The 11,611-nt window shown below is 33.2% G+C and overlaps 1 protein-coding gene across 2 annotated transcripts; it reads left to right on the top strand.

Annotated features, from left to right (window-relative positions):
• The first annotated feature begins 103 nt into the window (after positions 1-103).
• On the top strand, positions 104-3,297 carry LOC113741437 (chromophore lyase CRL, chloroplastic). 2 transcript variants are annotated; one of them, XM_027268965.2, is made up of 9 exons: positions 104-661; positions 758-807; positions 1,051-1,111; positions 1,222-1,257; positions 1,528-1,578; positions 2,177-2,269; positions 2,652-2,756; positions 2,877-2,972; positions 3,086-3,297. In XM_027268965.2, the coding sequence occupies exons 1-9, from the start codon at positions 455-457 to the stop codon at positions 3,221-3,223; spliced, it is 837 nt and encodes a 278-aa protein (XP_027124766.1). In that variant the 5' UTR covers positions 104-454; the 3' UTR covers positions 3,224-3,297. The 2 variants fall into 2 exon arrangements, with proteins under 2 accessions (XP_027124766.1, XP_027124767.1); XM_027268966.2 differs by having other exon boundaries at positions 110-661; positions 2,880-2,972.
• Positions 3,298-11,611: the final 8,314 nt, after the last annotated feature.

Raw genomic sequence — 11,611 nt, 5'->3', positions numbered from 1 at the left:
ATTAAATTATCAAATTCAAGCGATATCTTACTAGAATACGGCCATACGTAAATACTTAAATTAGACGTTTCAACAAAAAAAAAAAAATTTGGAACCTTTTTGCCTGCACTAGCTGATTCCCCAAAACCCCAAAAAACCAAAAAGGAAAGGGTTAGTTTTGTCAAATCGTCTCAATTGAATATGTTACTGAATACTGATAACTAGTGGGGGTAGGTAATCTAATCTAATACTGCTAGTATTACTGCCAGTGACCAACTAGCCACTGCCTCCTCGCCGGCGTCCGACACTTTTGCCGGAGCATAATTTCTGTCCCCCTGAGATTTCCCCGAAAAAATTGAACTTCGAACTGACTATAGATTTAACAAATTGGAGATATGGATGAATCGATTGGTTGAGTTTTCACTGTAACTTACTGAGTAACAGAGCAAGTAATTACTAATAGTATATATCAGTGATGAGCACGGGTTCGGGGTCGGAGTCGAAGTCGTCGGAGCCTGACTTCAACCCGAACTCGAGCTCAAACGGTTGGGGCAAGGCGCGAGGAGTGGTGCTTAAGTCCCTTGTGTTAATCGGAGGTGCCCTGTTGCTCAAACGCCTCACCAAGTCCACTACTCGCTGGGACCACGCTCGCATCGTAGCTCAATCCCTCGCCGGTGAAAAGGTAATCTCAAATTCTTAATCTCTAAATTCTCAATTTTCTCTTTCAATTTTGGAAAATTCGAATTTATATTTCTATTAAAGTTTTAATCTTTTTTAGTTTTCGAGGGAGCAAGCGTCTAGAGATCCTGATAATTACTTTAATTTGAGGTACAAATCCTTTCGTTTATTCATTTTTCGACATTTTGGGTTTTGCAATTGTTAGTCGTTGAAATTATTTGGTAAAATGATATTTGGAAAAATCTGTAATTGCATTTTTTTTTCCTTTTTTCCAATTAATACACCTTATATATTTGAGTAAAAGAAAAGAATGAAAGAAAGAACTGAACTTTACTGGCAATTCTGAATGTGAATTATCAAATTTCTTATTTCTAACTAGAATGAGTATTTTAGATGGCTATCATGCCCAGCTGCCGAAATAGTTGATGGTTCGAAAGTTTTGTATTTTGAACAGGTTAGTATTTGGAATTGTGACTGGAGCTGTTTCAGTTGATGCTCTTGATTTTTCACGATATTGAACGTGTCAATTCCAATTATATAATGAGATTCTATTTGTTGTGGCAGGCATTCTGGAGAACTCCTCATAAACCATATCGCCAGGTTGATAAAGCGTGTATTTATTGTTTGTAAAACTTATTTCTGCATTTTGCTTATAGTAGACAGCCCAGTTGCTCATTTCAAGAAATTCTGGTGGCTTTATGTCTTTGATATCCGAGCAGTTTATCAATTTGAATGCTTCTGGGAATTTTTTTTGCCGCCAAAGAAATGCTTCCCCAGTTTTCTTGCTCCTTTCTTCTTGGTTTTAGCTATAGCGGTTTAATTTTCTTATTGACATTAACTGTTGACTGAATTATATGTGGCCATTTCCAGAGATTCTACATGGTAAAGCCTTGCCCAAAGGAGATGAAATGCGATGTTGAGGTACTCTTAAAGTTTGTTTTTAATATTTATTCTTGGTACCTTTGTTGTTGCCACATTAAGCCTTAAAGAGTATAATGGTTCACTTGTTGAACTTGTACCATGTAAGCTAAGTGAACAGTTTTTGTGTGCATGGCTATTTGTTTAAGTGTCTAACTCTTGTCTTCAATTGATTACGTTTGTTGGGTTAAACACAAATGCCATAGTTTTTTTGTGGTTGGAGACGAATGGGGATGTAGCTATGCAGATTATTTTATCAAAAATGACTTACAGGTAAGATGACAAAAGGTTTCAACCGTCGTGTAGGGAAGAGACATCCAATGTATCAATATTCAGAAGCTTTAGCAGTTTAGCTGGCTGTCCACATTTTTTCATGATTTCTTGTTAGTTTCTGTCTTTTTGCCCCCTTGGAAAGAGAAAAACTGAATGGGTGCAGGGAGGGGGGTTTGAAAGAGGAAGCTAAATAGCAGCTAGGATACCAAGCTTGGGATTTTCGGTGCTACTTTACTAGCTAATAGTTTTCCTATTTCTTTGAGTTTATAAAGAACTTAGATCTATCAATGCTAAAGATTTTGCCACGTCTCTTTCGTACTAATTGCAGGTAAGTACGCATGCCATCAGAGATGCCGAAGAGTATAAGAATTTTTGTGATCGCCCGAAGGACCAGCGGCCAGAACCTGAAGAAGTTATTGGGGTATGCTTTTAAGCAGATTTTTGCCAGGTTTATGAATTATAGATTATCTCAGCTTCTGATTGGCTACAAAGGCCTTAGAGTGAAATCTCGAAATAAATGAAGAAAATGTCTATATTCTATAAACAGCATAAAAAACAGGTTAACAAACCCATAAACAGAATGTCATTGGGCTTAACTTCACTTTTATCTAAATTTTTTCATTCAAATGGATATTTGAGGATCTCTTTTCCTGAAAAAGACGTCACTTCGTTATTGTATGACGCTGCCATTTCAATCTGACTGGTCAAGGATTTATATCTTCTCCAGCTCGATCTCTCTCTTGCTCTCTGATTTGAGGCCTTCTTTATTTAATTGTGGCTTTTAACTTTGATTTTGTATGAAGGACATTGCTGAGCATTTGACAACTATTCACCTCAAACGTTGCGACCGTGGAAAACGCTGCTTATATGAAGGTTCAACTCAACCAGATGGATTCCCTAATACATGGGTATGAATCCCCATAATTTTTCTCAAACATAATTTTCTACAATCTGCATGTTATGTGTATCATGTGTTCGTCTCCTCCTCCTATATTTCTTTATAATTTTTAAAACTCATTGAATCTTAGCAGAATGGTGCGGCATACTGTACATCAGAACTCTCTGTGTTAAAGAACAACGAGGTACACATTTGGGATAGAGGCTATGATGAAGAAGGAAATCAAGTTAGTTTTCTTTGCTTCTTGAAATATTGTCCCCAAATGTGATTCCTTGAAAATGATGTTGGAAGCTTCTCTTAACAAATTTCCTTTGCCCAATTCTTTTAACTGATTTACAGGTGTGGGGTGCAAAAGGAGGTCCTTACGAGTTCAAGCCAGCTCCTGCTTCAAGTTTTGATGATATGTTCTCTCCCTTGAATTTTCCTCCTCAACCTTTAGAAAAGAGGATACAAGGTTCATTTGTACTTCAAGAATGATCACTTGCTCTACAGAAGCGGAAAATGTAAATACAACTTCACATCCAATATATTAAGAGTTTCTCTTTTGAAAATTTTCCCTTGGGTCATGTATATTGTGGTCGTCATGATTGTACGATAGGGATGCCAATTTGATGAAGTACTCAATCGCACTACGAAGTATAGGCATTGAGTCTCAAAGTCTCAATTTTGTGAAAGAAAGCATTTCGATTAGGAAAACAAGCTAGGAATGCATCGATCAGGTTTCAGTACTTGCTGGATAAGCCAGAATTCCTGGTTTATGCTGCTTTTTCACGTAAGGCAAGAGAACCGGTTGCTGGGCAACCACCTTTCAGGGGCCCGAGGGAGTTAGTCAATAGAAAATATGGATCATGGTCCTGCCTCATCTAACTGTTTCTGACTTTCTGTACATGGGCCTATTGTCTGGTTTGCTTGAATGGTGTCTAATCTTACATCTTTCGTTAGAATGGACGCTCTTGGAATTTCAGTTGAGCTAATTCACATTAATCTCGGTATTAGTGTTTGAAAATAGAAAATTCAGTTATCTTCAAATTCCATGAAATCTTTTTCAAACTCCATGAATCTGATCTCCTGTTGCTTTTAAAATCTCTCTCATATCAACGCAACACATAATGGTTAACCTCTAAGTCAGAACTTTTAGGTTCCCAAGTAGTGGGTATAACGTAGGAGAGATCATCATCATCATCATCATGAGTAGTTCATTTGCAGAGCACAACAACAGAATAAACCAGCAGCAGCCCTGCAACAGATTAAATCACCCGGAGGTTCGTGTCCATCGTTTAGACGACGACGTACGCTGTCTATGTCTAGAGAGGATCATTTCTGTATGTATACTATGTATGCTGGCGTTATTTTTCGTTTGGTTGGTTCTCGTAATCGTTTTAGTGTTCGAAGGGAATCCTGAATTCAAGACCAGCTCCACGTTAGTTTCTCCTTTCAAAATATCCAATTCTCAGATATCAACAAATTGGACCATTGGATTACTGGTCACAAATACCAATTACCTGACTTCTACTATCTATGATGGTTTTGACGTACTGGTATATCTAGACAATGGGCAGTATCTTTGTGAGACTACGTATCCCGCATTTGAGCAAGGATCAAGGGAACAAACGAATGTGATCATAGGACCAAAGGCGTGCGCGCAGGTTCTCACAGCTGCGGCTGCAGAGAATATCAATGGTGGAGTGGCCTATTTCGAAATCAGAATACGGGTTCGCTATAGGCATGCCATGGACAAGCATATGAGTTGGATTTGGCCAGGCAAAAATTGGAAGAAGAGCAACGTCCGTTGCAAAAATGTGGAGGTCTGGTTTCCATCTAATGGCACGCAAGGCAGGATGGTAGGAAAAATGAAGCAATGCAGACCATAAAATATTAACACTGAGGTACGTAAATTGTTATTAATATCTAGATCAGTGATGAAAACCTTATTCCCCGTAGCTTGTTATATATTTGTACGCAAGTCAAATTTATTGAACATGCACATTCATTCAATGCAAAAAAACACTTTATATTTTTTATTCACCAATTAAACGTCAACATACAAGTTTTAATATATTGTATACACTAAGAGTTCGCATTGTATGTGCTATCGTAACCAAATTATCTATATATATATATATATATATATATCTCTAATCAGGAAGGTTGAAACTGGTAACCACACGAAATCATTGAATATTTCAAATTAGTGCTGCTAAAATAATACTTCCAACCAGTTTCATTACTTTAAGTGGATGCGAGAGTTGTATTAGTGGACGTTTTATAAGAACGTTGTAAACGATTTATGATTTTAGGGGCATGCTCTGATCCTTAGTGGTGATTAGAGTCGAACTCACATAAATTTTTTCTTGCCAAAAAAAAAAAATCTTAAGTGGATTAGAATTTAGGCACGCCCCGAGCTTGAGGGATTTTTAATAATATTCATTGTACAATTGGAATTTGGCCTGGCCAAGTCACCTTTTCCTAGTCCACTACTAGAACTACTTTAGCTGTAATTGGATTTTCTCGTCAAACTAGGATTCGGGTTATTCTGAAATTCTATTAATCGAAATCTACCCTTATAATAATGCTCTATCTAGCTATTTTCTTGTCGTACTTTTAGTTCAACTCTCTCATAAATAGCTATTTTCTTGTTGCCACCACCACCACCATCACAATGGGCAGCACAAGTACACAAAACGCATTCAGAATTACTCAGCAGCCACCTTCTTCTGTCGTCTATGGCATCCCTGTGGATGGTGCCGCCGCCTATAATAACGGAACTCCTAACCCCGTGGCTGGTGCCGCGGCCTACAATAGCGGAAGTCCTAACAATGGCAACTGCTGCTGTGGCTGTCTAGCAAAGCTTGTTTCAGCGGGTGTTTGTTTCTTGTTTTTCCTTTGGTTGTTGACTGGAACAAATTTATTATTTATAAACGGCCCGGAATTCTACGTCAGCTCAATGCTGGTTTCTCCTTTCGATGTTACCCAATCTGGAATAATAGCAGCAAATTGGAGCATTGGACTATTAGCCAACGATAGTTCGTACATCCTCGACGGATTTGAGGTGTCGCTATTTTATGACAATAAGAAATATGGCAACAATAAGCAGTATCTTTGCGACGCTAAAGCTGCGGACCTTATGGCTTCTGGGAAGGATCCAGGATATCAGAAACATCTATTGGCAGGGCCGAAGGCTTGTTGGCAGCCTCTGACGACTGCAATTGCGCCTGAGGATATACGCAGTCAAGTCTCATATTTCGACGTCTATTTGGAGGGTCGCTATAGATATGTTAAATCCAAACTCGAACGGTCGTTTTGGCCAGGGAAAGGTTGGAGGAAGATCAGTCTCAACTGTGCCGAGGTGGAAGTTTGGTTTCCCTCTAATGGAACCCAAGGCATAATGTTAGGAGGGATGAAGAAGTGTGAGTAGTTTCTTTTTTAAATTTCATGCTCGTAACTTTAGTGACCAATGCTTGGTCGTTTGATTTTTGTAGTTGAATTCGTTCTAAATCAATAAAATTCAATCGAGTTGAGAACAACAATGTTTGTCAATTGTTTTGATTGAGTAAATAGTTATACACTCAAGTACATGATTGAAGTTAAGATAATATCTTCGACTCTTTTTTGAAAGAACCATTTGTTCTTGATTTCAGTTAGAAACAAGAAGTCCAAACTCCAACGAAGTGCACCCCTAGGTGTGAATTGTTAAGGTCCCAGATTATGGGCATCACCATACCAACTGTACCACCTGATTCAAAAAAAAAAATTTTTTTTTTTTTATTTATAGTGCTCGTAATGTTCTTGTTCAGAGTACCAATAATGTATGTACATGAACATATTCAATTTTTTATGCTAACCTTTTTTTAAAAAATTTTTATTAAATAGAGTTATGAGATATATGCAATAAACGATAGAGAGAAAAATAAGAAAACAAATAGGGGGTCTTTTTTCTTTTCTTATATACTTATACATTAGTAATACTTTAAATTTTTTTCCAATCATAGGATAATGGTTGTTTAGAAGTTTAATCAAAAAAATTTATGTTATATCTGGACAAAAACTTGAATAAGCAAACTATTGGTACTGTATTTTCAAAATTGAAATCTCCGATCATAATTTTGGATTTTGCAAAATCTGATTTATCAAAATCAAAATTTATAATTAGCTCATATGATCAAGCTTTGGCCTAGTCAAGTCACATAGTGTATTTTCAAAATCAAAATCTCCTAGCATAATTTTAGATTTTGCATATAATCGAGCTCTTTTCTTATCTTTAACACATTGCTGTTAAGCATTTATCGCACTTTTTTTTTTTTGTCCAACTCTTTGGTTAAAAATAAAGAAAAAGAAAACGTGGTCATCTATGGCTACCCTGTGGGCAGCATAAATTCACACAACGCATTCAGAATCAATCAGCAGCAGCCTCTTCTGTCATCTATGGCTACCCTGTGGATCCTGCTGCCCCCTACAACTACTAAGTAAATCCAATGGGAAAGTAACTAACACCAACTTAATTATGACATGCTAACAAATAGAACTATAAATAACTAGTTTGCTTTAAGACTGTGAAGGTCCCTGCCGCGAAGAATTCTTCCTTTGTCTGTTTTACTTCATTGCTTTTTTGCTGGGTTTATTTCCTACAGATCCTGCACTTTTTATTGTTATTGTTATTATTTTTTCTTTTCTCATACTCGGAAAATGAGTTCCGGCGATGCAGAAGTTGGACACCCACAGCCGCGGGATAATCAGCGCATCTATTACCCGGCCGTGGACGTTCGACCGGGAAATTTTCCGATAGCTAGGACCATCGTGCACCGCCCACCTCGTGGCAACTACAACCAGGTGGTGCATGACCATAACCCTGACCCTGGCTGCCCTCTTCCGGTGAAGATAATGGCGCGCCCCGTCTTGCTAGCATTGATTGTACTTTCCTTGTGGTTGCTGATTGCTTTTAATTTGGGAAAAGTCTGAAGTAACGACAGTTACGATAACGAAACTATTTTTACCTGATATAACAGGTAAAAATACTTTTAGCGACCATTTGATTACCTGTTGTACTGGTCATCTAAATGAAATAGTACCTAAAATTTTGGTTAGTAAGTTTTGCATAAAAAATAGTAAGTTAACTCGATATATTAGTAACTTTTATGTCTCAAAAAGTAAACTTGAATAAATATGGAACTATTTTTTTTTTTTGAAGTAAAATACTACTCTATATCTGAAACTTAGTTTTTGGAGAGTAAGTTTAGTTCAAGTAATAGTAAGTTTTTATAGATTAGTAGTAAATATTGCTGATAGAATAGTAAATTTGGTTAATCATCAAAACTTAATAGTTTGTGGCATAAATTTACTATTTTACTTAAAGAAACTTACAATTGTACATATCATTTATAAATGTTATATGTTTGAAGCATTTTAAATATACTATGAAATTTTTTTTTTTTTTTGCATATGACCTTATAAAATATGTAAGAATAATTTGTCATATTTTAAATTTTTAATTATGGGAAAATAAACAACTAAGTTCCCAAAATATTTCACTTTTATTGTTTAAAAAATCTCAACTTGTTGGTTAAATTCAAAATAATTCTATTGTCAAAAATAGTTTTTCTCAAATTAACTTTCATGATTAGATGTCAGATACTAAAAATGGTAAAGTATCCCTCATACGTATGTCAAGTATATTTCAGACTTTTAGTAAAAAAATTTTTTGTTGTTAAAATAACATTGTATCATAGTGTACTAATTATTTTAGGACCATTTTATACGTGAACTAAATGTAATTTAAATTCTACAATAGATTATATATGCATGTGATTTTCATTTATAATTATTGGATCCTATTCTTATGAACAATCTCCCAAGGAAAAAAAATCCAGAGCATACTGATTTTCTTATATTAATTGTTATACATTTTGTCATTTTTATTATTATATTATTTCTCATTTGTTTAGGCTTTTACTCTTATTATTTATTGTGTCTCAGATGTAAACTTATTAAAACTTTATCATCTTATTATATTCATAGGCGTAAAATTATAAAAATTTTGATATATAAACAAGTAATATTCTATATATAACTAGGAAGATTTGTTGTAACAGTTATCCAAACTTTCAAACTTTTCAAAAATTGAAAATGATTTAAAACTTATAATACAACAAAATTTTATTACATATTTACAAGAATATGTGAAAATTCAAACTATTTTTCATAGTATTTTAAAATATACAAATAAATTTTTTTAAATTATACCTATAATCATATATTATACAGGTATCTTATGAGTACTTACTAACTAAGGTACTAAGAATTAATGATTAATAAAACATTTTATCGTTATTTCAAATAAATTTCCTGATACTAGTTTGAAATATGTTTTAAAATAAAATAGCACATGTGTCCCATAAATCAGTAAGTTTTGATTATTAATCAATTTACCATGTTATTAGTAAGAGTTACTATTTATGTATAAAAACTTACTATTACTTGAATTAAACTTACTCTCTAAAAAGTAAGTTTGGGATATAAAGTAGTAATTTATTTATTTAAAAAGTAAGTTTAATATTTATTCCAACTTACCTTTTGAAGTATAAAAGTTACTAATTTATTACTGTTAACTTATTATTTTAGATAGAAAACTTACTTTCTTATTTTTAAGTGTTATCCTAATTAGGTGGATAGACCTATCAAATAATTAAATGGTCGCTAAAAGCAAATAAAAAATAAATCGAAAAAGGTCATCTAAGTGTTATCCTATTTATGTCTTAAAAAGTAAATTGAAATAAAAATGAAAGTTACGTTTTTTAAAAAATATATTACTACTCTATATTCGAAACTTACTTTTTGGAGAGTAAGTTTAGTTCAAGTAATAGTAAGTTTTCACGGATTAAAAGTAAATCCTATTGATAGAATAGTAAATTTGGTTAACCATCAAGACTTACTAGTTTGTGGCATAAATTTACAATTTTACTTAAAGAAACTTATATGAAACAAGTATTAGGAAGTTTATTTAAAATAATGCTAAGATTTTTTAAGTAAAATGATTGAAACTTAATATTATAGTTAGTAATTGCTGGTAACGTAAATGTATAATATATGATTGTATGTATCATTCATCAAGGTTATGTGTTCTAATAAATTTATTTTCTAGGTCACAAGTATAACAGTTAAATTTGTACTAATGTGGCATAATCTTTGAAAACTATAATAAATTTACCCACATATTAAGTTTCGTGAGATTCAAATATATTTTGTATCATTTAAAGTATGGATTTATATGCACTTTTTTTTTTATGAAACTTACTTTTAATTGGCAAATAGTATGTAAATTATTATAAAATAGCATTTTATAATAATCATAATTTTTATAGGTGAATGGTATATAAATTGCTAAAATTGCCAATTTATAAATGATCAAATCTTACTACTTTATGGCATATATTAGTTTGGTCAACTACAAAATTATCGTAATTAAGTGTACGTTGGTTGTTGATTTGAAATTTGCACCCCTGTTACTATTTCGTTATTTCTACCACAGGTTTTTCTAATCAAAGTAAAACAAAGTCAAATATATTTTCCTTTTGTATGTAGTATTTATATTTAGTAAAAAATTAATAAACCATGATTACATTTCAATGCTTCTAATGGAATTAGTAACATTTTCTAAATAAATTGGAATAATTTGTAAAATATGTTATTTTTTTACCAATATAATTAGGGGTGGCAACCGGGTCCAAATCGGAGTGGCGGGTCGAGTTGAGACCCAGGTATAATAGAAAACTGTCTGACGCGAACTTGACCCATCAACCCGAAACGGGTCAGGATATCTGACCCGAATCTGAAAATTTCGGGTTGTCGGGTTGGCGGGACGACCCGAATGACCCAAAACGTAATTTTAATTTATTAATTTATCACTGTAATTTCTAATTCGCACAAGACTAATTACATAATCAAGTAATAAAAATTAAATAAATAATCCCAAACCTAATCTAAAATAAATTAAAAACACCGTAAAAGTGTTTTATTCTGAACCAAATACAAAATAAATAAAAGCAATATAAAAGTAAAAAATAATATAATACATTATTTGTCCAAATATAATAATTTCAACTTCAAATAAGTTAAATAAATTCATTTAGGGTTAAGTGATGAATGCCTTTGAAAAAAAAAGAATAACTTAGTTTAGTTAGGTAAAATAATTTTTAATTCATAAACAGGTGATCGGGTCGTATCGGGTCACCCACGGTTTGACCCGAATTCGACCCATTTTCTTTTCGGGTTTGTCGGATTCGACTCGATTCTGACCTGAACCCACGAAACCTCAATCCGAATCAATTAATTTCGTGTTAGGTTCATATTGTATTTTCAGGTCGTATCGAAAATTACCACCCCTAAATATAATCAAAAGAAATTTGCACTACTAAAAAGCAAGTGGAAGAAAGGATGATGGCATAAGTATAAATGTGAGCAACTATATACATATCACACCATAAGTTTAGGTTTGATTTGTTCAAAACATAGGTAATTTATTCGTTAGTAGATATAAAATGCATATTAATTTTCTACAAATGGAAAGTACAATTTCATATATACTAACCATTAACAGAATATGTAGTTCGAACACGATCAATTGAACGCATATTTCGTTTGTTAAGCTATCATTTATTTTGTTACTTAGGTTGAATATTTACATTTGAATAGAGTATTGATATCGGAACTTCAATTATTCTTAACGAACTTCAATTAAGACAATTTTAAGGACAACAATTGCTAAAACATAGATTTCTTAAATTTTTTTGAAAAATGACAAAAAAATTACACTTTATTGTGAAAATATCAAATTATTAATTCAATTCAAATTAATTTTATAATAAAAAATAT

This window comes from Coffea arabica, chromosome 4e, assembly GCF_036785885.1.
Source record: "Coffea arabica cultivar ET-39 chromosome 4e, Coffea Arabica ET-39 HiFi, whole genome shotgun sequence".
NCBI lineage: Eukaryota > Viridiplantae > Streptophyta > Magnoliopsida > Gentianales > Rubiaceae > Coffea > Coffea arabica.
The sequence above is the reverse complement of the archived record's forward strand: the minus strand, read 5'-3'. Positions and strand labels throughout refer to the sequence as shown.

Excerpts from the sequence above, each read along its gene's own strand:
- LOC113741437 (XM_027268965.2), top strand. The coding sequence starts at position 455 with ATGAGCACGGGTTCGGGGTCGGAGTCGAAGTCGTCGGAGCCTGACTTC. Across the intron at positions 1,258-1,527 it reads CTCATAAACCATATCGCCAG|AGATTCTACATGGTAAAGCC; the intron begins GTTGATAAAGCG and ends GGCCATTTCCAG. Across the intron at positions 2,757-2,876 it reads ATGGATTCCCTAATACATGG|CAGAATGGTGCGGCATACTG; the intron begins GTATGAATCCCC and ends ATTGAATCTTAG.